Source organism: Telopea speciosissima, chromosome 6, assembly GCF_018873765.1.
Source record: "Telopea speciosissima isolate NSW1024214 ecotype Mountain lineage chromosome 6, Tspe_v1, whole genome shotgun sequence".
In the NCBI taxonomy this organism is placed as follows: domain Eukaryota; kingdom Viridiplantae; phylum Streptophyta; class Magnoliopsida; order Proteales; family Proteaceae; genus Telopea; species Telopea speciosissima.
Window position 1 is genome coordinate 49,294,831 of NC_057921.1, and position 27,354 is coordinate 49,322,184.

The following is a 27,354-nucleotide window of genomic DNA, read 5'->3' on the forward strand; positions in this document are numbered from 1 at the left end:
GAAGTGAGTTTCAAAGTCACTTTTCCTTTTCCCATAACAGGAGCACTTTGGAAATTCCCCATATATACCTTTTCATCCTCTGTATTCATGGAATAAGAGGAAAACATCTTCATATCACCACAAATATGTCTTATGGCACCGGTATCCAATACCCAATCTTTTGATTTTTCAACCAAATTTGCTTCCGTGACCATAGCAATAAAGACGTTGTCTTCAACTAGGTTCACCTTTTCAGAATTTTTCTTCCTGAACCGACAATCTTTTTTGAAGTGTCCTAGCTTACCACACACAAAACAAGTAAGTTTCTTCTTCTTGAAAGAAGGCTCATCATTATCTTAACGATTCTTCCTTTTCTTGTTTTATTTGTTGGTCTCTACCAAGTTCGCTTTTAGGCGTCTTTCCCCAAGGTCTTTTTCAGCCTTGTCCTTGTGCCGATTCTTCTCCTCAATTTTGATCCTTACAGTCAATTAGTCTAGAGTCAACTCCGTCTTCTTATGTTTCATAGACGCCTTAAAGGCATCCCAAGAAGATGGAAGCTTTTCAATCAAGGCACCGGTCACAAATTCTTCCGGTAGAACCATATTTTCCTTTGCTAGCTTTCCAACCAAAATTTGAAATTGATCAATTTGGCTTGAGACGGTGTCACTATCTTTCATAGCAAAGTTTAGAAAGTTAGCCACCAAGTACTTCCTTGAACCAGCATCCTCAAGAAAGTACTTTTTTACCAACGCATTCCAAATCGAACATGCATACTCCAAAGAACTATACACATGGTATAGGTCATTTGATAATGCATTCAAAATTCGATTCTTGCATTGGTAATCCGCTTGAATCCAAGCCACCCTTTTGCCCTCTTTTTCAGGATCATTACTTTTTTTCGGCATGGGTTCAGTCAAGGTAAATACCACCCCAATTTGGGCTAATGCAAACAACATCATTTGCCTCCATCGTTTGAAGTTTTGACCTCCAAACTGTTCGATCTTGTCAAATTCAGAGATAATCCTCATCTTACCTAAATGCGGGATAAGCTCCGTCATCGATGGGATAACATTGGTGGGAATTGAGTCAACGATAGGAAAAAAAAGAATCTCCTTACCATTGCGGCTAACAGGAACTCCGCCTTCTTGGTTATTGATTGCTCCTTCAATACTTGTGTTTGAAGGATTTCCTTCATTGGCAGCTCCATCAGCGGTGTTATTGTTCAAAGCATCACCCTTGTTGCTTACGACTCCAAGATCAGCCATGAGATCTTATAATATCAATTGCCTTAAACTTGTTGGGTAATTGTAATACAATTCCTTACAAATAATTGAAACAACACGAATTGCAATACAATAGATTAAGCAGTAGAAACTAGGCTTGACCTTTGGCTGAAATGAGAAGACCAAAGCTTGAATTTGATGTAGAACCACACCCGCAACAACTTGAACAAGCTTGAGGTTGAGTCACACTTATGGTGCTGCCTTTAAGATAATTGATGCCTCCTACTGCCAAGGAGTGTTCTGCACCACTACCCCAAGATAAAACAACCTCCAACTAGAAGATGAAGCAGTCCTTCTAGTCCCTTGAAGGAGCCAAGAGCTTCAACACAGCAACCCTTTAACACACTTAGAAGAAAAGAGAGAGAGAGAGAATAATACTCTTAGTGATTGCTAAGTATGGACATGAACATGTATCCAAAGATATCTCTTACAAAGCAATTGGTTGGGTTTATATAGGCCCAAGACCAATCCTTGCACTCCCTTGGAATTCTCAAGAATAACCATCCACTTATGACCAAATTGAAGAATAAGATTTATGGGCATGAATATGGACATGAATTGGAGGTTAATTTCAAATTCATGGTCATTCCCCACTAAGGGTCATGAATGACCTTAAAATTCATTCATTCTCCACTAAGACCATAAAGACCTTAAAACCCCATAAAATGGTCATTCTCCACTAAGGACCATAAAGGCCTTAATACCCATAAAGGGAGAGACATCACATATGGCCATGAATTGATAAATCAATCTCATTCAATATCCTTGACCCACCTTCCCACTCATGATAATGACCATGAATAGAGTTTAGGGTACCCATAAAATGTTACAACCTTTAGAATTACTTCTTTGATCACATGGGTCCCACACCATAACAAAGCAATCAAAATATTTTGAAACTTAAAATAAAATAAAATATATTTTAAATCTAACAATGATAATAAACCAAATCGAAACCAAGGACAAAAGTATCATATTTATTCGAGTTTGAGTGATCCCGATCCATATCGGCTGATCCAGCCTTTACCGAGATCACAAACCATGGTGGTCGCATGTCTGAAGACATTTCTAAGAAAGTGGAAGAATGTCATCAAGCACGCTTCACAAGATTGGAAGATCAACTCAAGTTTGGATTACATTTCACATGAAGTGTCAAAACCTTAATTGAAAATCAAGTCATTTCAGTAAGATCAAAGTAGGAATAGGCCTCAAAACTTCAATGGCGATGGACACCTACAAGAATTGTTCTATACTTGTGTATTAAACACTTAGGAATTAGATTCTTATTTGTATATCATTGTTAGGGGTTTCGATCAATTGCTTCAGTCTGGCTGAACCGGTTTTTGGTTAATAATAGACCAAATCGAAACCAAACCATTAACCCATCGTTTGGTTTCGACCGGGTTCAGGTTGGTCTTTTATCAAGTTGGCTTAACCTGCTCTTATGCATGTTTCTGTTTTTTATTGGGTTTAGTTTGGTTTTCTATCGGTTTTAGTAGGTCCACTACTCCACTTCGGCCGTTTTGGTTATTACCAGTTTCATAAAAGCCCAGACTGAAGCTGGCCCAATAAGGGTTCAGTTCGGTTCGGTCTGAAATTTAACGCCCCTAATTATTGTAATAATTCCAAAGTATTGATTCTCATGATAGCACTTATAACCATAGAATTTAATCAAATAAATCTACAAATATGACACTAGATTAATCTTAATTGGGAGACTTTGTCTGTAATACCCCGTATTTAATTATGATTATTTATAATATTTTATTATTGTCTCAGTAGGTGTATCGACAAGTTCGAGCAGGAGCCAGCCTTGACTGGTAAGACCATTGATATTTGACTATATGATTTTAAGGGTGATGTTCTCTGTGCTGCAGCGTAGCCTGTGCCTAGACACATGAGCCTGCCATTTAGGGGGGTAGGGTGGTCATTTTGCCCACCCCCATGTGTCTGCGCACAGCCTGTGCCACCGGCACAGAAAACATTCTCCCATAATTTTATTAAGGTGAAATTTTGGAATTTATATGGTTGATTATATTGTGTGCTATGTTCTAATTCATGGGTTTATTTGGGTTTTGAATGGGGTTGGTTCAATTTATAGGTTCACATTAGTTAGTTCATTGTTAGTCCTATGTTGTCTACCAAAAATAAAAGTCAATCCTTTGTTTGTTTGGTTGTTTTTATGTTTTTTGGAATTTAAACTATACCAAGGGATTTCTGAAAAAACTAAAGATTTGAGGAAGGAATTAGAGAATCAGAGAGTATTTTGAGATAAGCTTTTGGTGCATTTAATATATTGTGGATTTGGAAGTTGTTTTCAGAATGATGTAAGGGAAATTGATGGCATTATAGTTCTGATGTTAGGGATTGAGAAGAATAGAGTCAAGAAGGGGTTTCATACCAGATTCTTTGTTAAGTTGTTAATCCATTGATGTTTGAATAGAATAGAAGAATGCATGTTGAATTAAGGATTTTGTGTTTGTTTTTGGACCATTTTTGGAGCCTTGATGTTGGTGGGTTGAAGAAACCCTAAGTTGACCCCTAAAATTTTTGGGATGAGTTGTTCTTGCGAGCAATGTTTTGGCGGATTCGGTGAGCCACTTCGCCAATCCGGCGAGTTGGATCCCAAACGGCTTGACTGAATTGGTCATTTGGTATTAGACTATTCCATTTGTTCTTGGAAGGTGAACCGATGAACCGGATCTCAAGAATTCGGATCCAGCTGTTGTTGATTGATTATTTTATGATTGAATTTGTATCTTTTTAGGAACCTGATAAACCAAAAATACACAGGCCAGTCCCGAGATGCCACGTATCCTGACCCAAAAGAGAGGTTGGCCCAAGTTGGACCACGATAGAACCCATTTGGCAAATCCAAGAGGAATAGACCCAAGAAGTCATCCAGAAATCAAGTCTTCCATGCAAGCCAACATCCAACCATGACGTCACCGCCAAGGTCTACGTCATCTTATCATTAGAAGGACGTTATCCCATTAGAAGGACGTTATCCCAAAGAGATGTGATCCTATCCGGACTTATACATCAAGGATCGTTATCCAACACGTGAAGAATACACATATTTATCTATTAGAGAACATCTTCCCTACCAGGACTCTATGTCTCATAAAGAGACACCCTACTACGTGATAGACTTTTTCACGAAGAATATTTATCACCAACAGGGATTCTCCACACTGCCATACTCAACTATAAATACTTAGGTATTCTAACCCATTATTCATCTTGAATTTCAGTAATTCATTTGTTGTTAAGAGAGATCTAACTTAGACATCGAAGAGTCCTAGGCTGGAACCACACCGATTCTCCCTTGTCTTTGACGTCCTTTTGCAGGTTACAGCACCCGAAGGACCTACTGAAGATTTCCTGATGCAACAGAACCATTGCCTCCCAAGTATAATTATTGATTGGAATTAAAGTCAATTGGACTACTAGTGGCTGAAGGTGAGTGGGAGTATTTAATTGATGTGATTTATCATAAGACCACAAATATTTTTTTTGGGGGTGAAATATCATAAGACCGCGATGATTAAATAAAATGCTAAATTGGGATTGAATATGTTGGTTCCATTTCAGAGGGTATCAACAATCTAGAGGTCGAGTATGACAACAAATACCTTATCACGTTACTCTCCCCTGCAACAAAATCAATTCCTCTCCTTGTTGCCCCTATTATTGAGGACATTAAGCATCAATAACCTTACCTAGTTGCTTGTAATTTTCTCTTTGTTCCTAGAGAATTAAACAACATTGCCGATTTTGGTCAAACAACAGTCCAGGGATCAAACCATGGTTCCCTAGGGAAACCAATATACAGAAAAATTAGGGTTTTACACACCCTGGGCTATCCCATGGTGTCCCATGGGTGCCCCATTAAATTTTAGGGTTTCCTATGGTCGTCCATGGGAACCCTGGTGCATCCCTATTAGGGTTTCTCCTTCCCTATTTCGTCCCATAAAATTAATTATCACAATAGGGACGGAGAAATTCGTCTCTAGTCCATCACATGGCAAGAGGGATCCATCCCATACTCGAATGCGCAGTGGAAATTAATCGATTCGAGTTTCTTTCGCATCCCATAAATATTAATAATCAATGAACAGAAGGAATTAATAAAGAACTGCTAACCTGGTGAGCCTCAAGTGTTGCTCCTCCAATAGACAGTGATTCTTCCTCCAATGAGCGCTCCAAGCAAACAGATCTGAACCTCCAATGGTGCTACCAAGGTTCTACACGCCAATCCCAGATGCCCTCAAACTCCTCAGCACAGATCTAGGATTTCACAAACCCTAACTCTCAAACACAGGTGAGAGAAGCAAGAAGAAGAAGAGAGATCACAAGAGGGAGAGAGAGAAACCAAAAACGTAGGAGAGAGAGTGTCTGCCCCAAAAATGTGGAGAGCTGCTCTCTTCTGCGTTTTATGGTCCCCTATTTATAATAATAGGGTTTAATTAAATCCTAGATAAATTTAATAGAGCCCTAGTGAGAGTCTGACTCTCTCTCTCTCTCAGTCTGGCAGTTCTATTTAAACTCAAAGTGCTACACAGGTGAAGAAGCAGAATCTAATAGGGAAAGTATTAATTAGATTCTTTATTTAATTATTAATGGATAATTACAATTAGCACCAAATCCATTAATTAAATAAAGAGTCAATTAAATTAGCAAATTCTACATAACTTCCTATATGATAACAATTTATCATATACAACCCCCCCCACTAATCAACACCATCATTATGGAATCTAGGGCATGTACACATGTACTGCCAAACCCCAATCCATAGTACATGTCCATATAAGAGCGTTTGTGCATCCGATCGGGTCCCGCAAAACTCGATAAAACACTTTATTTGAAATAACTATAAATAATGTATCATTTTATGTAAAATAAATTTTGCAAAACCATTTCCAAAACGGTACTGGCTCTAGATTCTGATCCGACCATGCACAGACAGTCTCTATCTTGGTGTTCCCCAATCAGGCAGTGGTGACCGTGTTGGATAACTCATTCACTCACAAAGTATTCACGCATTCCCAGAACATCGGCTTTGACTCGCTTGAGTCTCAGTCATTGATAAACCAAAGAATGCGATCACACTTTGCAGTGACAGGGTTCCCTCAGGTACAGGGTGTCAGTGACACATGTCTATCCCTTCCTACATCTGGCAGTAATACATGAGGGAATCGACAAAGTAGATTCTTCGCCAATGCACACATCAAATATGTGAGCACTCACATTCGTACCCTGACATCACATGTCTAGACATACCCAATGCGATGACCATATGATAAGGGTGCCTAGCCCAAACCCTAGTTGTGACTACCATTTTAAGTATAACTTACGGACACATAATGCTCAAAAAGTTTATATCGCATGTGACAACATTAAACTAAAATGTATAAATGTTCAATACAAAGATGAACCGGGTTGAACCAGATCGAACCGAGTTTGATGGACACACACTTGTCCAACAGCTGATTCTCTAGCTTGAAAAGCTGCATCCTTGGTGCAAAAGACTATTTGGCAAAACTCCACTCTTTGGCTCAAAGATCTTTGTAACCTTGAGGCCTCGACTGTATTGCGCCCTGTTCCTCAATAGATATATTTCTTACCCAAAAAAAAAAGATCGAATATATTGGTTTCATGTTATATGATTTTTTTTTTGGTAAAAATGTTATATTGTTATTGACTCCTTATGTTCATGTTTCATGATTTATATCGATTATACAACCAAATATAATATATGATAATATTTTTTTTTGGTAAAATATATGATAATATCATGTTGTAGAACGATATGAATGCAGAATGAATGTCATGAGTTAAATGAAAGACTAATCATGTACTGACTGATGTCAAGACTTTCACCAAAAAAAAAAAAAAAAACTGATGTCAAGACATGACTCGATGAAGTATATCGGGCCTTAATAAGCACCACGATTGGCTTTGTGAGGCATTGAGGTTTTGGCCAAAATATGACCCGTCATTTTACCCGTTTTGTGAGTTGTTGAGGCTTCGGCCAAGACACTGTCCCAAGGAAGGGTGTACCAAACCACATGAGACGTTGAGGTTATGATTGCTAATGAATTTATAACTTTGAAATAACTCATAGATGATAGAACATGTAACCCATAGTCCAAGACTAATGACATTTCATAAGGGTTTTTTTTTTTTTGATGGAACATATAAATTCATAAGTTCAACATTATGATTACACTATTATTAATGTTTGACTGAATGTTATGATTAAAAACACATTTGGTAACGCATAATAATTTCTATTTCTGAGTCAAAAAAAAAATAGAAACACGTTTGTTATGTACAACCATTTCTGTTTCTAGAACTACAAATTTTCAAAAATGCCATTGAATACCCAAAATTTTTGTGGAGGTGGAGGTGGTGACGGTGGTGGTGCAGGTGGAGGTGGAGGTGGAGGTGGAGGTGGAGGTGGCGGCGGTGGTGACAGTGGAGGTGGATGTAGTGGCGGTGGTTGAAGTTGCATTGGAGGTGATGTTTTATTTTGAACATGAAATTATTGTTTTACCCATCAAATTAATCATGTGCTCATTAAAGAGCAACTACCCCTTTATTTTTTTCTTTTATTTTTGGAATAGAGAAGCTTTAAATTGGAGCTTTTTTTTTTTTTTTTTGTATTTTTCAGCAACTTTTTTGTTCTGGTTCATTCCCAAGAACTAAAAAGTAAACTGGTGTTAACAAACGAATTTCTCTTATTTTTTTGTTCTTAGTAACAAAAAAAAAATAGAGAAATAGAGAGACAAAAATGTTATCATGCAGACTCTTATTGTTTGACAATGTGAAATCGACCTAGAATGTATACCAAACCCAACCCTAGATGATCCAATCACAACAAGGGATCCTTAAGCTAGCTGACCTGGCAGCTCTTGTACTATTTCTCTATTTTAATTTCAATGAAAGGACATTACATTGTACCAAAACTAGACTTTCATGTCTTAATCTGTGCAGGCTACTACATACCCGGATTGAGTACCCGGATTTGACAGGAGGAAGATTTACCCTTTTTGTTGCAGGATTCCGGTTAGCTTCCTCAGAACTGGAGCCAATTTTATACAGTATTCGGTCTGGGCTAGATCATGCATCAGTTTTGGGATTGAAGATTCAAGAAGTATGGTGCTCCTACTCTATGATCACCGATGTTCTTCCATCTCCAACCAAATCCGTCTGGCCGTGGCAGCATATTAAAGACTTGCTATATATTTCGGACTTATACAGTAACGATAAGTTTCTTTATCAGGGGGAACCTTTTTGTATAGCTTTAGCGTCTAACTTGGCTCATCACGCACAGGCCAAGAATACTGTGTATACTTCCTTATATTAATTAATCTTATTTTTCCTTTTTTATCATCGAAAAAAGAAAGGACATTACATTGTTCTTTTGCTATTTTAAACTTTGTTGTAAATGTCTTAAAGTTAACCGTGCATAATGTTGTTGCAAGTTGATTAGAGTTGAACTACCACTTAACCAAACTGGTCCAATTTTGAATTATTATGACCGACCAGCTGGTTTGATGAATTGGTATCCCTTTTCAGGTTCAAGTAGAAAATTCTGTCAAAGGCATCTGGTGGGGTAAGTGTTCAGTTAAAAATGATGCCCTAAATTAATGTGTTTGGTGGGCTACAAGCATAACATTTGTGGCGACATTCTACTATCATAAGAACATCGTTTGTTGGGCTTCATTAATTATTTGTCCAAAGTAGTCATGGCTTTCTTAAAAGGATTAAATATCCTAAAGGAGCACATGAAAAGATCGTTCAACCTCTAGTGAAATCGAATCCAAACCAATGCCTTTATACGTACTCCAATGCACTGGTATAGAGGTTACACAACCAATTAGCATTCTCTTGTCCTAAAAAAAATTAATAGTAGTTAATTAAAGGTAGAGGATAAAAACTATGTGTTCATATGTAAACAAGGATTTACTTCATTTTACAGTATTGGCATCAATCAATGATGAAATCACTACAGGTATGGATCAACCTTATCGATACGTATCTGAATCAAAACACCTCTTTTTTCATCCAAAAAATCCAGATCCATATTGTATCAATCGATATAAGTGGCTAATACCGATACGGATCGGCTGATCCGATATCAATTCATAAAATCGTCTGTGTAAATCATGACATCTAGAGTCTGATACGAGAGATTACAATCCACACCATGGATTGAGGAATCGGTATTAGATTAACTGAATCGGCCAATCCATATCGATATTAACAGAGGTCAATACTGATGTGTATCAATACGGATAAGGGTAAAAACATAAAAAAGACTTAATTTTAAGTGAAAAAAAAACTAAGTATAAAACCGGCCATACCGATTGTTAAATCCTTGATCCACATTCCACAAACTTTCAAAATGTGAAAGCTCCTATAATTTTGTGCCAAGGTGTTCTTGGCTTCCTCAAAAGTATCATATCAGGAAAAAAAAATTTATTACAAAAAATAAACATAAACTAAAAAATTATTACAAAAAATATACTTGCTATTCACTAATCACCATTGGGTGTTTGGGATCGAAATTCTGAAAACTGCCCATCTTTAGATTCCATTCTAATGGTTCCCAAGTTCCCAACATGTTCCCACATAAGAACTACATTTCCGAATAGCTTCCCAAGGGGACAAACAAAAGAGAACATAAACTAAAGAATTGGTTGGTGGTCAGATCTTGAATCTTTTCCTTGAGATAACAACTAGACTTTGATTGTCTTTTATCCAACCAACAGCTAAATAATGTATCTTAGAGGCTAATGAAAGAGTGGCATTATTGTAAATTACTCAAACAGTAATGGCCTTTTTGTTTGTTTAAATTGTTTTTTTTTTTTTTTTTGTTTTCTTGTCAGTTCAACTTGAATGAGTGAGCAGAATTTGGAGACTATAAAGTATAAATGGAAGATTCTTTCTTAAATGAACTATTCAAAATCATGACTGGGAATAGCCAGAGCACTGCGGAGGAACAGCAGCAGCAGGCAGAAGAATCCACTCTAACCATTCGGCCATTACTTGATGAATGAAGCTCACATGGATTACGAAAGGATAGAGAAACCTCAGGCTTGTACTCTTGTCTCTTCTACCTTCTCTCTCTCTCTCTCTCTCTCTCTCTGGTTGTTTTTTTTTTTGTTTTGGTTCTATGAATATAGCTTTGCTTGGATTGATGTCCTTGCTTTCTCTACTCCCAATGTCTCTGCAACTGAGCTTTCAAACTCTGTTATGTGCTTGGGTTTCTCTGCCAAGTCTCTTCGAATTGCCGTTTTCAGGACCGAATTTTGAGGAACTGGAATGGATAACCCTGACAATGAAGTTTGCAGACGAATTATATTTCTAAGATCTGAGAGATAACTAGTGAATTTCTCGTACTTAAGGTTGATCTTTTTCAGTTTGAATTTCGTGGGATCAAGCTTGGGAGACGGGGGGTTTTTTTTTTTTGGGTTCAAGTTTTTTGTTTTTCTTTGCAGGGCGGAGGATTTTCTCCTGGTAAGTTAAGGAGTATGCTTTTGGGGATTGAGAAGAAGAGAAACGAAGTGGAAGAGCTGGAATCTACGTGTTCTTTGAGATCTACAGTTAGTGAGATGGATGACAGAGGTTAGAACTTGGAATTTCTTTCTTTCTTGTTTAATTCTGTCAGCTTCAGTGAGAAATTGTTGGGGTTGCAAACTCACTATGCCTTTTTGTTCCATTCTCTCTAAGTATATTAGGTTCACGGGTTTGTAAATTTATTTCCTCTAGGGATTGGTACTTCTGAGAATTGCAAAGATGTAGATGTTCTTCCTGACTGCACAACCTCAACAACGACAGCAGACACGTTAGCTTCTGATACGGCTAGTGATCGTAGATTAAAGGAACATTCTTTACCAAATTCGAGAATTAGATTTCAAGATGATGGGTCTCTAGACTATGATAGTGGACACGAGAGTGCAAGTGTATCATCCTCTACATTTGAATTTCAGAGGGCTGAGAGGGCCTCCCACAGAGTGCCCTTTGCTCCATTCTCCAAACCAGCCCCTTCTAAGTGGGATGATGCACAGAAATGGATTGCGAGCCCAACGTCGAACAGGCCTAAGAGTGGGACATCCCAACTGCCTGGTGGGCAGCCGGTTGGATCTCGGAAAACTGGTCTGCTCGGATATGGAAGTCGGTCATCCGCTGCTAAGGTTGTTCTCGAAGTTCCAGATGAAAAAATAGTTGCTTTTGACAATGTAGATACCAAGTGTGTTGATCCGAGCGAATCCAAGAAGGAAGTGGGGGCACAGAAGGTTGTTAGTTGGATGCCAGACACAAATCCAGCTGCAGAATCATATTCTAAGCCGGCATTTATAGTCGAGAGCTCTGTTTCAGATTCAGCAAGTAAGCAAGTTTTTAAGTACTCAACAAATTGGTCTTCATATTGTTTTATTGTTTTAATTTGGGTGAACATATTTATATTTGCTGCTTCTGTCAATCCTACATAATTCCCATACAACAGTTCCTGAAATTTCAATCACTGCTAACAAAGACAGACCTAAATTTATTCTTCTTAACATAAGCCAACTTTAATTTACGAATTCTGCTCGTGTTTTATTGTTCTTTAATGTTTGTATTTGTGCGATGTTATCGTTATGAATTATAATAAGGTGCATTTGAACAATTATTGTGCTACGACCAGATTAATATGTTACCAGGATCACGTTTTCTTCAGTTGTTGTCCATGGTCCCTTGTGTCCTATCCTGGTTGCACGTCTGTGTATTAACTGTACTGGACTACAAGGATCTTATTTTTTCTCCTATAACAATAAAATATGAATGTATTTGTCCCTAGAAAGCGAGATTTTGAAAAACCCATTTTGTCCCAGTATCATATAATATGGAAATGGGGGGTGAACTCTAGCAGATATTTTTTTTTTTTTCCTCCTTTTTGCTAAGGATCAGCAATATGAATTTAATTAGAAAAGGATTACAGAAAGCACCTGGGCATTCCCAGGGAATTACAAAAAACAGAGAGGGAATGACCAAGCCCCCACCTTCGGCAATGCCATCAACAGGGAAGGTCCTCCACAGTAGAAAAAACTGAATTAACTTTAACAAAACCGATATCTAGGCTTTCCTAGCATATCCCTTTGAATATCTTCCATGACTTGGTAAGGCAATTCTTCAACAAGACCAGTCAATCCAAAAGACAAAAGAAAAAAAAATGGAAAAATGAATTGGACCATCAAGTGAAACATTGGTGTACAATATGTTGAAGTGTATGTTTATGTTTTGTCAGTTGAAACGTGTTCAAGGAGAATTAATTTAAAATTTGTAAATGTGAACTGGTCTTGCTTGAGAATGTCAGCCATCCACGATAATTATTGCTCCTTGTAGCTTGTTGGGTATCTACCATTAGAAGCAGGGAAAAACATGAAAGGTAGGAATGGAAATGGGTGGGTTATGATCTTGTAATGGCCTTTTTAACACCTTCCAAGGGATTTAAGGGATTTTTATTGTTTCCTATTATGGTCGGGTAAGACTTTGCTCTTATCCTTAGCCTATCCATATAGAATTTCCTTTTGCCCAACAATTTAACAAAGTGCATAAAACTTCATCAATGGTAAACTTGGGTAAGGATTTTAGATTTTGCACTTAGAAAATGAGGATTTTAAATAGGCTATGGGTTTATGGCCTATGGATTATGAATACTTGGTCAATGTGGGTTATGGGCATGTGGACTGGTTATATGTACATTCAATTATAAAATGATATGAATTATGAAATTAATTATTTTTGTCTCTAGTGGCCTAGTTAGATAGGTAAAGTGGGAGGGTGAAGTCTCCTCATTCTACCCTTTTCTAATAGGGTAAGAAATCTTTAGCCTTACTCAGTTGCCCTCCAAACTAGTTAGACTAAGGTAGGAAAATGGGTAAATAGATACCCATGGCCAGCCCTAATGAAGAAATAGATTTGTAAGTGCATCTGGATTTAGTGCCATATGTATACCCCAGTAGATGTTCCGTCCCATCTCTGGCAGTGCTGACAAGGGGGGATTTTATCTTTTTTGGTAGTGGTGGTCCTGTGCCCCAACTCATACTGTGTATGTAGTAATTCTTTTTTGTGTTATGCATTAGAAAATGTTCTTTACACAACCAGTGGAGAGCCTTTCCCTTCCCTTTATGATCCACCATTTTTAGCCATGCATATGGCTGATCTGTTCACGATCATTCTTTGATGGGTAAAACACCCCTTGGATTAGCTGCATTTCAATTTTGCATCACATCTTAATCATATGGTCACCATTTATTGAGCTTCTAACCCTGTCTTCTCAGCTGTTAAACCAAAGATGCCAAAGTTAATTCAACCATTTAATTCGTATTGCCATGTTGGAAAATGCATTTTAGTTGTGAAACTTACCAGATGGATATATAGCAATGACAATATCTTCACAGTGGTTGACAGGTGGGCCATTGCCTCCTAATGGTTGAGACATATGTACCTAAGTTCCAATTCTGCACCCTGCCCCACCCCAAGTACTATCCTAATGTTTACATGTCTTAGTTATGCAAAACTTCAGATTTTATAAGGCAAAAGAAAGAAATATATATATATATATATATATATTTTCAATATTGACTATACAAGTATGTGCAAGGTTGTCAAGGCAGTGCCTAGGTGTCCAGGCGGTTTGTTTTGGGTCGCCTTGGTTGGTGTCGCCTTAAGTTTTTCCACCCCTCGACCGCCTTGACAACTATGATATGGTGTATGAGTCTGTCCATTTGGGTGATGATATAAACACAAGGTCCATAGCTAAAATGTTATAACTTTGCAATAGCCACTATCTATGGTTATTTTCTTGGATTTGGGAAAATAAAACAATGTTCTATAGTTTCATCACAAACAATACGGATCAATGAAAAAAAAATTAATCATGATTCACATAGATAAGTACCATCTTTATTATATAATAGAATATAATATTTTATATGGAGTATGCCAAGTCATGATGGCAAAAAGTCGAGACAAAAAAGAGACCACTGCCCCTCCTCACCTATCTGTTTTAGGGTCTTGTACAATTAAGTTTAAAGTATTGGCATCGGGTATTGTATCGGAAGGGTGATTTAAAGAGATGTCGTATTGTATCAGAGAGACACAAGATACGCATGGAAATGGTCAATAAACATATAAAAATGCTTAGGATACAGGCAAAATACAGTTTTAAAGCACAAAACAATATAATTAAGTAATATATAAGATATATTATGTATAAAAACGAGAACAAAGTATGACGAGACAAGTGCATTCAAGTGCATTCAATTGATTATGTATAAAGGATAAGGTTTCTTACATGTACTAATACCAAAAAAGATGTCATTTTCAGTTTGGGGGAGATTTAGGGTTTAGATGCACGCATCGTTGGCAAAAAAAACTACTTTAATGCAATTATTCAGGTTGTTTTCCACAAATATAGTGATCCATTGCAAAATCAACACTAAAAATCAATATTTGAGCAAAAAATCTAAGTTTGGATAGATAAATGTTCTTGTGAAAATTTGGCTTCGATCCCCAATTGCAAGTTTTTGAATCCCTAAATGATGATGAAATCAACACTATGCTTTTGCCAATAGAAGAAAGGAATCAAGTTGACTTTGCAAAAAAAAAAAAAAAAAAAATTGATTAGAATGCTTTACAGGAGCTCTCGGTAAGAGCTTGTAGTCATGAATCGTGTTCTTTAGTTTATAAGAGATGTATCAAGTGAATTGATAGGTAACGACCATGTATTGACCATATCAGGTCATGTATCGACCCGATACAGTCAATACATTTTTTAGGTATCGTATCGGTACCATACTGTATTGGTACCTAAAGATACAATATGTATTGTTTAGTATCGGCAGATACGGTAAGATACGTAACCTTGGGTACAAGCCCAAACTTCTTCATGGACTGCCCTGTGAACACCAACTGCCAGGAAGGGCAATCAGAGTGGATTCTTCATTCTTGTTCCTAAAAGAATGAAGTACAGAAGTAGTGAAATTTTATTTTGTCATGGAAACCTCTATACCAGTCAAATGGAAAATGAATTGATAAACTTAAAAAAATTTGCCAGTGATCCAAAGTTATTTTAGTTGAAGCAGTGTGAATAACTGGATATGAAAATTTTAGAAAATTTATAGTTCTTGAACTCTCAATCATGGTAAAAATTTTGAGCTTGAAAGTATTTTGCTTGCATGCCAATTTGTGCAGTTAGCCTGAGCCGGCATGATTCATCCGTATCTGTGCATAGTGCCACAACATTCATTGCACTTCCTTCTACAGTTAGGTCTGTGTCTATGAGAGATATGGGTACAGAAATGACTCCTATCGCTAGCCAAGAACCTTCCAGGACTGGAACACCTGTGAGAGCAACAACGCCAATGCGCAGCCCATCTTCTTCTCGGCCCTCAACTCCTGGCCGAGCTGCACCTGCTTCATCTCCTGTTGAGACAGTTGATTGCCCTCTAGATCTTAACAAAGAAGAGTTGTCAGAGAAGGAATTACAAATGAAAACTAGGAGAGAAATAATGCTTCTTGGAACTCAGCTTGGTAAGACAAATATTGCTGCTTGGGCAAGCAAGGACGACGAGGATAAGGATGCATCTACTTCACTTAAGACTGTACCCGTGGATCAACAAGCCAAAAGTATCATTGAGACCCGTGCGGCTGCCTGGGAGGAAGCAGAGAAAGCCAAGTATATGGCCAGGTTAAATTACTTGATCCAAATTCCAAAAAGTTGGCTGTTGTTTTCTTGCAAGAATCGCAGTTTGATTCTTCAATTAGCTGGAACTGTCAGTTCATGACAAGTTTCTCTCACTAAGTCAAAAGGGTTATTACCAATAAGCATGCCTCCTTTTTAATTATTTCCTCCTAGTATGTGCTTTCAGTCTATCAGATGAGGAGTTATGGTGAAAGTTTTCAGGTACAAACGTGAAGAGATCAAAATCCAAGCATGGGAAAATCACCAAAAAGCAAAGACAGAGGCCGAGATGAGGAAAATTGAGGTATTTTCTGTTACTTAAAACTGCTTTAAGCTACCCAGTTGACAGTTAATGCTTACAATGGTGAGTTTAGTTTAGTGCTTTTGAATAATATCCCAAAATTTCTCCTTTTGAGAATCTTTATATGGAATCATCATGCATCATTTCTATTGAATTCTGTGCACTTTGTATGGACCATTTTTTTAACTCTCATCCTAGAAAGTTAATTCGGTCTCTGGTGAAGATCCTTTCCCCAGTGGTCGGAGTTTTAACTTCTTTATGATGATGTATACTGTTCAAAATTTGGTGAAGCAAGATGGTTCGAGTTGATCATTTGATCATGGGTGCCTAAAATTTAACGTTATTTGGTATAGAAAAAAGTATTAATTGACCAATAGTCCTGAATTAGTTACATAATCAGAACGACTATAGCAAGAAAATTTGGAGTAGGGGCTGCCTCTCAGTAGGTGGAGTTTAACTTCTTTATGATGTTGTATGTTCAAAGTTTGGTGAACATAAAATGGTCCATTTTATCATAGGTCCTAACATTTGATGTTTTATTTTGGTGTAGAAAGGTTAAAGATAATAATAATTGATTCCTAGTCCTAGATTAGTTAAATAATCTAAGTGATCGGCTAGGAAATCTGGAATATGGGGCTGAATGCATGCATCTCAAATTTCCCCTAGAAACTTAGGAAGAGAAAATTTTATCATGGAAAAGGTTCCATGACATGGCAAGGCTTATCTCTTGACTGACCAATTCTAGTAAACCAAACACGTTAAAGTTCACCTTGACCCAAAGATCTATGGAAAGCTTTCTGAGTTTCTGTTCCTCCTGTGGTATTTGAAAGGTATTCCAATTATACTCTTATTGGGTATATAGAGGTGGAAGCCAAGAGAATTCCCCACCTTTAGAACCCTACTGAACACTCTCTTATCCAAACTGCTCAGGGACTGCTAAACAAATTTGTCTCCAATCTTCTATACATGGTTCTCTCCCCTTGTTGTGTCCCCATCCTTAAAAATGAAGACATCAGTGGAGAGATCAAATAACATACATGAGAAAATCATCATCAAACTCTTGTACCTCTACTTGCAATTTTCTAAATGGAAAGAAAAAATTTCCCCGATAAGAGTTCATGAGAGAGTTCAAGGAAAGATGGCTGCCAAGTCGGCTGCTCTCTGTATCTCAATCAGGCATCTCTCAAGCCGTAGTTTGGGCTGTGATTCTAAAGGGGTGTACAGGACTACAGGGTATCAGTCCCTGGCATCTGATCTTTGTCTTTCAGCGACCACACCGCTTCTGTTCAGTTTCTGACTAGAAGCTATGCTTAGGGCAGAAATGTTTCAGACCTCAAGCCTTGGCACAGTACAAAGATTGAATACAGCTGAGTCATAGTTGTCCTAGTTTGCTTACTAAGATGCTCCTCCTGCTTTCGGAATAATTCTCCTCACTCTGTGTTACAACATCAAATGAAGAGATTACACTATGGACTCTGGTCTCGCTTTGCCTTATTTCAGTTGTGTTACCACCCAAAGAGGGGAGGCAAATGATGTGAACCAGTACATTCCAACCATGGGCGGTGAGTCTCATTGAAAACCAATCGTTCTTCTCACTTGGGTTGGTGTCAAGTGTCTGGTTTCGAGAATGCAAATAAATCATGCCCATTGCTGAGTGATTCTCTCCCTGCGGTCAAGCTGCTTGTAGACCACTCTCTCCCAGTGGTCGAGCTGATCGTAGAGAAGCCTAAATGAGTAAGGCTGGCTTGAAACCCTCCGCTTTTATAAATGAGGCATGACAGCTAGCTCACCTTACATGTAGGGCTGTAAATGAGTAGATGGATCTGTATTCATATCTTTTTAAATATTCAAGTATAAAATCGGATATTTGATATCCTGTTAAACATAAAAGAAGAGAAAATAACAAATTCATGCTTCTGTCATCTCAACCTATGATACCATTTTTTTCACTAAAAAGTACACACATACATAATTCCTATAAATTATATATTCTCTGCATTTATAGATTTTATTATTTCTACGAATTAAACATATTGGATACATCCATGTCCTAAATAATCGCATCAGATACAAATCGGTTCCGGATAATATCTGGCCCATTAAGCCCTACCTACATGTCCATAGCCCTGTTTTTTAAAAAGAAATAAAAGACAAAAAGGAGAAGAACAATTCTTCCACACTCAGTTGCGCCAAAGAAATCTCCATTTCTAAAACAAGAAACCAATACTCTGAACACTTACGTTGCCATTAACTGTCTGCTTGAACTAACGCCAACCAGCGATGATCACATCATTACCGTCTCTCCTGTACTCCTTCTATTGTGGTTTCTTGAGATCTTCAGTTTTTTGGTTGTCTTCTCCTTTTTCTGCAACTAATCACGGAGGGTTCCTCCTTCTCCTTTTTCTATTTGTCTCATTGACCAAAACAATTTCATCAACAAAAAGTATACACCAAGGAACCTCATCTTAATTGTCTCTAGTTAAATCATCCATGATAAGCGCAAATAATTAAGGGCTTAAAGTTGATCCTTGATATAACTCAATTGTAATTAGGAATTCACTACCTTGTCCCCCCCCCTCCACATAGTTCTTACACTTGTCACCACACCATCATAAATATCTTTAATTATGCCCACATATTTACTTGAAACACTTCTCTTCTATAGTCCTTGCCAGATTAACTCTCTAGGGACTCTATCATAGGCTTTTTGTAGGTTAATAAAGACCATATGGAGATCCTTCTTGCAAACTCTAAATCTTTCCGTAAGTCTCTTAATTAGGTAACTGGCTTACATCTTGGATCTTCCTAGCATAAAACCAAATTGGTTCTCCGTAATAGTAGTTTCTTGTCTCAAGTGGGTTTCAATAACCCTCTCCCATAATTTCATAGTATAACTTATTAGTTTTATGCCTCTATAGTTATTGCAGTTCTGAATATCACCTTTATTTTTGTAAATCGGAACCACGATGTTTCTCCTCCATTCATCTTACATTTTCCTTTCGCTCATAATCTTATTAAATAGCTTGGTTAGCCAAGATAAACCACAAATTCTTAAGCTCTTCAACACTTCTATTGGGATCTCATCTGGGCCTGCTGTCTTGCCTACTTTCATCCTCCTTAAAGCTTCTTTTACTTCATACACTCTAATTCTTGGTATATATCTATGACATGTGGTGTTTTTATTTCGTAGGTTGCAGAAATAACCTTCCCATCTCTTCTTAATGTCCTCACCCCCTTATTATTACTTTATCATCTTCACTTTTAATACATCTAACAAGGTCGAGGTCTCTACACTTCCTTTCCCTCACTTTAGCCATCATATAAACAGCTTTTTCTCCTTCCTTTGTGCTCAGGTTGTTATAATGATCTTTATATTTCTTCGCCCTTGCTTTTCCTACAATCTTCTTAGCTTCATTTCTGGCAAATTTATACCTTTGTAGATCTTCTACTTCCTTAATTCCTTAGTCCTTTGTCATGTCTTAAAGCTAACTTTCTTAGTCTTAGTGGTTGTTTTAACCTCATCATCCCACCACCAAGTCTCTCTATAGGAATGATGTTTTCCTTTCGATTCACCTAGGACATCTTTAGCAACCTTCTAAATACAAGTAGTCGTCTCATTCCACATTGTATTAGTGTCTCCCTCAAACTCCCACTTTCCTTGTTTGACCACTTCATTAGTAAATGATTGCAAAGTATCTCCTTTTAAGCTCCCCCACCTTATCCTAGGGCAAATAAGCTCACATTTCTTACGATTCTGTGTGGTGAGGCACATATCCATGACCACTAATCTATATTGTATGGTTAGGCTCTCCCCTGGTATAACTTTACAGTTCTTACATACCAATCTATCGGACCTTCTAGTTAGGAATAAATCTATTTGGCTACTATGATGTCCACTTTTGAAGGTAACTAAATGCTCCCCTCTCTTTTCAAAGTAAGTATTACAATAAATAAATCATAAGCCGCATCAAAAATCTAAAATTGAGATCCCCTCCTCATTTCTCTCTCTAAAACCATGTCTTCCATGTACACCTTCATAGCCTCTACAATCTTTCCCAACATGGCCGTTCAGATCACCCCCTATAATAATCTTTTCTCCTCGACGAAAACCAGCACTAATCCATTCATGTGTTCCCAAAATCGTAACTTACTACTTTCATCTAATCCTACTGGAGGTGCGCAAGTGCTAATTATATTGACAACCTCTTTCTCCAACACCAGCTTGATGGATATAATCCTATCTCCGAATCTTTTAACATCCACCAGATCATTCTTTAATATTTATCCACTACTATGCCCACTCCATTTCTATTACTTTTTTCCCTTGTATACCAAAGTTTGAAGTCATCCAACTCCTTAGCGTTTTTACCCTTCCATCTAGTCTCTTGAATACAAGTTATGCTAACCCTTCTTCTCCTCATAACATCTATAAATTCTAGACTCTTACCTATTAAAGATCCAATGTTCCAAGATGCTTGTCTAATCCGACGCTTTTGGACTAGCTTCTTTACCCGCATTCGTCCATGGTGCAAGAACCCTTGCCTACCTATCACTGCATCCGGGTGCCGACGCGGTACGTCTCTTAGAGGGGAATGCCCTAGCTAACCTTTGCTCCCGTTTCACTGCACCCGGCTCATAGTGTAGCGCATCGCTTATTCTATCGGGGAACGCCCTAACATAACGTCTATAGTATAAGGTTGTAAAATCCATGTAAAAGGGTTTGGCTTGGGTTTTTATCTGGTGCCGGCTGCTGACCTAACACAGCAACACTCCTTTATCCGGGCTTGGGACTGGCAGCAAACAGTGGTGGAGTTGATAGGAATTAGGATAGATATGATATATTAGAATAGGAGGGTGGATATGTTTGGTATAATGTAATAGTTGAGGGGTAGTTTTTAGTATTATTGAAATTAGGACACAGTTGCTATTCATCTCCGACTCTTTCTTTTATACTGATTAACCATTCAAGTGGGCACCAGTTTACCAGAAAGAGACATTGAAAATGGATAAGTTTACCTGGATCACCATTTTCTGGTGGTTCTGGTTCAGCCTGGTGTAGGAACTTGTGTGACCATAATGATGCTCTTTGTTATCATACAATGAAGGCAGTCTACTCTTGTAGGTAGCTTTCATAAGAATAGGTGGTAGAGAATAGATAGAACAAATTCAGAATAACCTTTTCTCAGACAATAAATAAACAGTGTGGTCTTTTAAAAAAAATAAACCTCCCCCCCAAAAAAAAATAAATAAATAAAAATAAAAATAAAAATTCAAACCAACCCCTACCCACCACCCCCTCCGTGCCCCAGAAAATGGAAAAACAAGGTTTGGCTGAGTTTGCTTACGGGCTGAGACTTTCAACCTTCAAGTTCTGTAGAGCTACATTTTTGCCATTGCTTATCAACAGAATTAATCTAGGGCTGTCTGTAGTTTCTGAACTTATGCATCATTTCACACTAAAACGCTTGTTCATAATTTTTTCAGGTTGAGGTGGAAAAGATGAGGGGTCGAGCACATGATAGATTGATGAACAAGCTTGCAGCAGCAAGGCATAAAGCTGAAGAGAAGCGAGCAGAAGCCGAAGCCAAGAGAAATCAACAAGCTTCAAAAACTGAGCAGCAAGCAGAGTATGTCAGGAGAACTGGCCGCATACCTTCCTCTTTTTCCTGCTGGAATTGGTGCACTTGAATTCCTATTCTTATTCCTTGGAGCAGCCTTGGCCATTTCACCAAGGTATATGTGCCCCCCCCCCCTCTTTTGTATGTGGTATTTTAACATGCATATAAGCATCATAGTTATAAATAAGTTGTCTCGGATGTTTGTTGAAAATGGTCTTCATAAATTGGTTACAAAATCTAGGTTTTATACTTGGTTTGGGGAATACCTACACTTGAAATCCTGCCAGAAGCATGAGTTACTGAGAATGGGGAGTTAATCAAGCCAGATGGAGTTGACTAGTGCAAAAACTAATCATAACCCAATTCATATCTACGTTGAGATTAGCTACTAGGATGTGGGAATTGGTAGGGTGATTGTAAGGTTAAATTTTGGATGTTCTCAGGGATGGTGTATGGGTTGCAAGAGTGGCCAAGTAATTCTGTTGAATGAAACCAGCAAACAGGATAGGATGGAAGGGAAGTGGGGGAGGACATGAAATGCATTTTCCTATCTCGAAGAGCTATCCAAACATTTAGACGGCGTCCCAACAATTGACATCCAGAATTTGTAGTGTCATTTGGCATTCAGGATAGTGCTGGGACATCAGGGCATCTTGAATGGCATTCAGGATAGTGCCCCAAAATTCCATTGTAACACCAGCTGGTGTAACTTCAAATTTGTGGAAATTCACATAGCCCATGTTTGGTCCTCTTCGGAGAGTGCTTCTTGGGGTTGAGCTTCTGAAAACATTTTGAAAAGAAAATTCATTAGGTGGATGACTACCTTAATGTGCCATGGAGGATAGATGTGAGCATTTTTTTAGGGGCTCATTTTCTGCATTTGTTGACTCAATTAGGCTCTCTACTCATGGGAACTTTCAGCCCAATAACACACTGCTGCCTCTGGAAAGATAAAACTTTGGTAGAATGATGAAAATTTCAATAATTTTGAGAAGTGAGAGGGTTGGGTAAGCTGCCAGTTCCAGGTAAGCTTGCGGTTGTACCCAGTGGGGAGGGTAAGGAGGTCATTTCCATAGGGGTGGGAGAGACAGACACAAGCTGTTGAAAATTGAACAGACAGACACAGGCTGTTGAAAAATAAACCGATTCACTATTTGTTTGGCTTTGGGCTGGGCTTTCACAAAATCGGAAGAAACTGAACCGGACCTACCGAATTGAAATGGGAAAAACCAGAAATTTTGATAAAATAAAATAAAATTTCCATTATTTTTTACGTATATGTATGGAAAACAGAAACCAAACTGGTAAAAACCCAATAAGAGCTTGTTAAGCCAGCCCAATAAAAGGCTGAACCAAAACCAAATTTGGGTTTAGCAGGTCAACTTCGGGTTAGCCCACTACCGTACTGAAACTGATTTAAGGCCGGATCAAACCGATTGATTGACACCCTAATCCCTAGTGTGCTTTCCAGAGTCAGAATCCCAAGGCAGGGATGGACCATAGAGATCAGTGGAATTTAGCTCATCCCCAGGGAGCTCAGCATGCTCAGGGTGCTGCCAGCCGTTGGGCTGTGTCTCACACATCCCTAGGCATGTGCCGAGATGTGTGCGGCACAGCTCAACCGCTGGATGTCCCCTGCCAGCACCCTGGGCACTAGGCTCCCTGGAGACGATCCTAATCCAGAAGAGTGTGTGGCCGGATACTCCTGCAACTTGCTAACCTAACCTTACCTGCCATAGATATAACATTTTTGTCCTTCAAATGGAATCATGATCAAAAGATTTCATAAGTTCAGAAGTATCAAAAGCAATGCAAAAAGATCCCGTGGGCATCCCTGGGCACGCCCCTGTGCATTAATTTTCCCAATAGGATTTTGATTACAACTACCTAGAGGGTGGGGAGGGGGGACGAAAGGGATGCCTTTAGGCACAAGATGGAAGACGAGAGTCGAACCTGGGAGCTTACACTCTATTGGCAAGACACCGACCAACTGAACAGGTAGTTGTCTAAAAGTCATGTTCTTAATATTCCGATAGTTCTAGTTTTTATCTCCATGCTACTTGGAGGATGCTCCAGAATCTTTTCAATTGCTCGTTGAGAATTATGATCTTTGGCTTTGGAACTCAATCATTTCTTTTATCTGAAAAGAACTTCCGGATTAATAGGAAGGAAGGTTGATTCTATGAAACCCCAATGAATAAATTTGGCTACCTATCTCAATTCTTAACCACGTGGGTTTTTTTCCTTAATTAATTGTTTTAGGTAAGTTGTTGATTTTTCTTTCTAGAAGACTCAAATTTCTTTTAAACTTCCGTGACACATAAATTGGGGATGAGGATTAGGACCGAGTCTACTGTATTGGCTTAGTTGACTCAGTAACGGCCAGGAATGATCCAAATTGATCCACCAATCCCTGTTTCTAACTCGGCTGAAAGAAATATACATTGGCCAAATCGGTCATTTATGGGTTTATGGCCGAATTGACTTTGTATCATATTGGGATTCACAATTACCAACCTGACTCACTAGTCTGAGCCCTTAGATGTTTGCTATGATAAAGGGGGGATATCCGGTTGGTTTGAAAATGTTGACTCTATATAAATGAAGGGAGAGGGTTCTCTGACCAAGAGACATAGATGAGCAAACCAATAAGGTGTGCAAAATAATATTGTACATTGGAGGGCAGCAAGATCATTTTATGTGTAGAGGAGAGAGATAGACACAGAGATGCTAGCATACCCTACTCTACCTTCCCATAAATGAATAAAGGGAAATTGTTGTGCGTGCGGGGCCAATGGAAGCGCATACTAAAGCATCAGGTGGGCAATCATTTTCCACAAAATTTGGGCCCAATTGAATTGACACCAAAGGCTTCCGATCTTGACATTTGAACCCTAAAGACTAGAACCCTACCAAAAGACTAGTCTATCTCTCTCCTCCCCATATGAAAAGATACCTTTGTATCCCTAATTTTTAGACGAGAGATAGACTCATGAGAATGTTGTCACAATAGAATTGATGTTTACGCAATTGTTAGACCCAATAAATCACAATGTCAAATATCTGTATCCCAGCTGAACTAAAAAATCAAATGGCTTGAAGGGTTTGTTTGGTGAGATAGTGAAAACTCGGCCTGCCTGCTTGAAAATTCAAGTAAAGTCTATGGACTATGGGGGTGTCCCATTTAATGCAAAATTGGCAAAGTCTTTTAGGATTCACTCAATCCAGTCCAACTCCCACCCACTTGGTGTGTATTAATATTTTTGCCCTTTTAATTTGTTTTGCCTTCATCTTCTCACTTTTCAAAAAATATAAATAAACAGAATTCTCATTTGTATTCTTATTTTTTCAGTTTAATTTAATTTTTTATTCACCCAAAAAAAATAACACCATTCAATCTAAAGTGCCCATTTGGCATCTTATGAAATCTGATGAAAGACTATTAAACTGTTAATTTGCTAACAATTCTGATTCTTCTTTTCAATATTGGGGAATCAAATTCGGTGAATAAAAGAGTTGCTTCACTCTTCTTTTCCATGCCTTGAGGAGATGGGCTTTACTAACTAAACACGTTTCCCATGCTGTAGCTTTCAAACCATAGATGTGCCAGCCAATATGATGGGAAGGTAGGTAGCCCATTCCCTGTGTCTCCCTTTTCCATAAATTTAGAAGTGAAACACTGGTGGCCCCTGCTGTTGAATATGGGCATGGTACCTACTCCTTAATGCCAAACTCTATTATATAAGATATGGAAAAAAGAGTGGGTACACCGCGGGGGTGCCACCCTGTGTCTATCTCTCTCCCCTCTCCATGTGAAAGGATCATCTCATCCGAGTCCTCCCATTGGGCAAGGCCACCCGCTTACTTGGAGTGGGTGGCATACCCAACTTCTTCCATAAGATATTTTGCGCTTGCATGATAACTTTTTTGTTTTTACTTCTATTATTGGGTCAAATTTCTTGACAAAAATACATGTTTGGTAACGCATAGTAAATTCTATTTCTGAGCTAGAAAAGAAACAGAAATGCAATTGTTATGCGCAATAATTTTTGTTTTTGGAACTTCGATAAATTTTCAAAATCCCATTGAATACCCAAAATTTTGGTGGAGGTGGTGGAGGTGGTGGTGGCAGTGATGGTGGTGACAATGATAGTGGTAGTGGAGGAGGTGGTGGCGGTAGAGGTTGTGGCGGAGGAGGAGGTGGTGGTGGTCGTGGAGTTGGTGGCGGTGGTGGAGGAGGTGATAGTGGTGGTGGTGGTGGAGCTGGTGGCGATAGTGATGATAGTGGTACAGTAGCGGTGGTGACGGTGGTGGAGGCAGTGGTAGAGTCTCGCAGAGATGAGAGTTGTGGAGATAGGTCGAATACCCCCACCCGGCCACCCCCTTATTTCTCCGTTTTATTTATGGAATAGAGAAGTTCCAAATTGGAGTTTCTTTTTTTCTATTTTTTAGTCTTTTTTTTTTTTTTTTTTTGTCCCTATTCATTCTCAGAAACATAAAAAATGAGCCGCTATTAACAAACAGATTTCTACTCTTTTTTTGTTCCTGGGACCAGAAAAAAAAAGAGAAATAGAAGTGTTATCATGCAAGCCCTTAACTTTACTATTTTTCCAATTTCAACACTTTTACATTCGTCACCCCTTTCATGGCTGTAAAGTTTATTTATTATCTTTAGCCTGCCAGAAAATTTTGTTCTACAATTTCAAATCATATAAGATAAGGTTACAAATTACAATAAGAAAATTCCTTTGTTATATGTTCAAAAGTGCACCTTAACTCCCATATTTCTCCATACTAATCAAAGAGTTCAGATGTCCATGATCAGGTGAAGAATCTTATTATACAAGGGTATCTCAATATTTGTCGGAAAATACTTTCCTTTCGTATAAATCAAGGGTATGCATTTTGGTTTAGCCCCTAGTGACTCACTAGGTAATCTTTGGCTCGGATCCAGATCCTCTATTGCCAAGCAACACGGTCCTATCACATACCGGGGCTAGGAAAAGAGGGGAAGGGAAGTGACTAGGAGGTTTGAATACAAGACCTTCTGATAGCAATGGGCTTCCACACACTACATGCTACCAAGTGCGCTAGTCACTAGTTGTTCGCTACGTATTGAATGAGTTACTAACATAAATTCTGCATAAATGTTATAAAATTGAGAGGCATCACCAAATCAAATTTCAAGAGATGCTAATTTGTTCCATGAAGACCAGTTTGTAAGCACCATCCTTGCGGTCTAAATGCAATACATGCCTTGTGTGTATAGGATTGAGATCCAACAGTAAATAATAAGGCTCAAATGCTCAACACTACGAGATAAGATTGCCACCATGTAATTAAATCAGCAAAATTTGAAGATGTATAGCGATGTTTGATCTCTAGGATTTGGCTCCTCTACTTCCAAAGCTTGTACTTCCATCCTACTTCCAT

The 27,354-nt window shown here is 38.3% G+C and overlaps 1 protein-coding gene across 2 annotated transcripts; it reads left to right on the forward strand.

The window, feature by feature from the left end:
• The first annotated feature begins 10,220 nt into the window (after positions 1 to 10,220).
• LOC122666113 lies at positions 10,221 to 22,016 on the forward strand. Of its 2 annotated transcripts, none has more exons than XM_043862224.1 (6): positions 10,221 to 10,370; positions 10,775 to 10,901; positions 11,046 to 11,663; positions 15,513 to 16,008; positions 16,225 to 16,306; positions 21,788 to 22,016. In XM_043862224.1, the coding sequence occupies exons 1-6, from the start codon at positions 10,326 to 10,328 to the stop codon at positions 21,989 to 21,991; spliced, it is 1,572 nt and encodes a 523-aa protein (XP_043718159.1). In that variant the 5' UTR covers positions 10,221 to 10,325; the 3' UTR covers positions 21,992 to 22,016. The 2 variants fall into 2 exon arrangements, with proteins under 2 accessions (XP_043718159.1, XP_043718161.1); XM_043862226.1 differs by lacking the exon at positions 10,221 to 10,370 and adding an exon at positions 10,453 to 10,681.
• Positions 22,017 to 27,354: the final 5,338 nt, after the last annotated feature.

Bases quoted from the DNA above. Each gene is read 5' to 3' on its own strand.
- LOC122666113 (XM_043862224.1), top strand. From the start codon at position 10,326: ATGAATGAAGCTCACATGGATTACGAAAGGATAGAGAAACCTCAG. The intron at 10,371-10,774 runs GCTTGTACTCTT...TTTTCTTTGCAG, and splicing joins AAAGGATAGAGAAACCTCAG to GGCGGAGGATTTTCTCCTGG. The intron at 10,902-11,045 runs GTTAGAACTTGG...TATTTCCTCTAG, and splicing joins TAGTGAGATGGATGACAGAG to GGATTGGTACTTCTGAGAAT.